General features: G+C 40.0%; 1 protein-coding gene across 1 annotated transcript in view; it reads left to right on the top strand.

The window, feature by feature from the left end:
• Positions 1-598: 598 nt before the first annotated feature.
• Positions 599-1,687, top strand: part of LOC111379584 (ankyrin-1-like) — a gene marked incomplete at its 5' end in the record, with an annotated part of 4,802 nt that continues 3,713 nt past the window's right edge. Inside the window, 3 exons of the mRNA XM_023002984.1 lie at positions 599-655; positions 821-1,110; positions 1,422-1,630. Of these exons, the coding sequence (XP_022858752.1) occupies positions 599-655; positions 821-1,110; positions 1,422-1,630 (556 nt within the window). The remainder of the gene's footprint in view (positions 656-820; positions 1,111-1,421; positions 1,631-1,687) is intronic.

The following is a 1,687-nucleotide window of genomic DNA, read 5'->3' as shown; positions in this document are numbered from 1 at the left end:
CCACCTTGTAATCGGGGCAGGGGCGGAGCCCCATTAGGTCCAGTGCGTGGTTTTTGAAAGCCTAGTTAAGAAGTAAATATCCAGATGGAAGCCCAACCCAAGTAACCACAGCCCATAACCCGTTTACGTTTACCGACCCGGACCCAGTGAACCAGACCCATCATTCTTAACCCGTTTGAAATCAAAATCAGGCCAAACCCTTAATCCGTTAATCGCCTCTCTCTCCATACTCGTCTCTCGCCTGCGCTGCCTCTCAAAGTCGCTCCGCCCGTCTCCGCCCTTGCATCGGTCACCTGTGGCCGGCATCTCCTTTGTGTGGGCTTTAATCTCCTTCCCTTAGCTCCCTGTAACTAAGTGTAAGCTCCGCCCTCGGTCCCTGCCGTCTAGATTAGGCCGAAACTGAAGTCGGTGACCGCAATTGAACCATCGTCTGCCAGGCGCCACCGCACGGTTCGCACCAGCTGCCGCCTGTAAAGACTAAAGAAGGTAATTAATTTCGAATTTAGATGTTCTTCCAAATTCCAACTGAACTACAGTGCCGTGAGCCGTCTGCCGGTGCAAGTCTGCTGCCTAATTTTTCATTTCTTCGATTTTGCAGATTCTCATTGATTCAGTCATTCTCAGTTTCTCACTTAGTCACTCTGTCAGTAACTTGGTATGTGAATTTATGTTGTGAAATTGGATTGATATTTGATAGTGTGAAATTGTGAAATAGTATAAATTTTGAAATAGTATAAATTGTGAAATTGCCATCACAATGAAATAGTACTTGTTCACTTGTTAAGTGTGTTTAGCTCTGAATAATGTTTCATTTGAGAAGAGTGACACTAGTAGGAGAACATTGAACCAGGGAGTGGAGAATTGGTGGGATGAATTGATTACCTTCGTTAGGAATTTGATTGATCGATGTTTCCATAGGGACGTGTTTCATTTAACTGTAGTACTGTTCACACTCGAGTGCCTTCAACTGTTTAAGAAATTTCTCCATGAATTATACAAGTCGGAGTTTGAAGAAGTGGAAGAGAAAGATCCCTTCAGCCCCAAGATACCCATTAAGAAACAAGATGAGTACATAGTTGGTGCTTTTTCTTACTTTAAATGTATAGTTGGGTACAAGATGAGTACATAGCATATTTATGGCTTGTTTAGTTGGGTTTGCTTCTGCCATCACAATGAAATAGTATAAATTTTGAAATTGTGAAATAGTATAAATTGTGAAATTGCATTGTGAATTTGCGATTTGGAAGGTGAATTGATATTGTGAAATTGGATTGATAATGTGAAATTGTGAATTGGATTGTGAAATGTGAATTGCACTTGCGAATTGAAATTGTGAAATTGTGAATTTATGATCCTTTTGTTATTATGAATTATTCTCACTCACTTCAAGTAATAACTGGATATCAAATGTTTAAATTCAGATATCAAATGAATAGATACTTTCAACGAAAAAGGAACATAGATAGTGTTGATGAGGGTGCATCGAATAATGTGGATGTTGATGAGGGGTTATCGAATGATGTGGAGTTTGATGTCACAAAACTTCCAACTAATCCTAGTTTAAGGATACCCATTTTGGATTACAATGCTAACATCCGAGATGAAGTTCGAAGAGCATATATGTTAAATGGTCCTTGTCAGCCCCAAGATCATAACTTCCCAAAACGACAATTTGGAGTAACAATTA

This window comes from Olea europaea, unplaced genomic scaffold (genome assembly GCF_002742605.1).
Source record: "Olea europaea var. sylvestris unplaced genomic scaffold, O_europaea_v1 scaffold2007, whole genome shotgun sequence".
NCBI lineage: Eukaryota > Viridiplantae > Streptophyta > Magnoliopsida > Lamiales > Oleaceae > Olea > Olea europaea.
The sequence above is the reverse complement of the archived record's forward strand: the minus strand, read 5'-3'. Positions and strand labels throughout refer to the sequence as shown.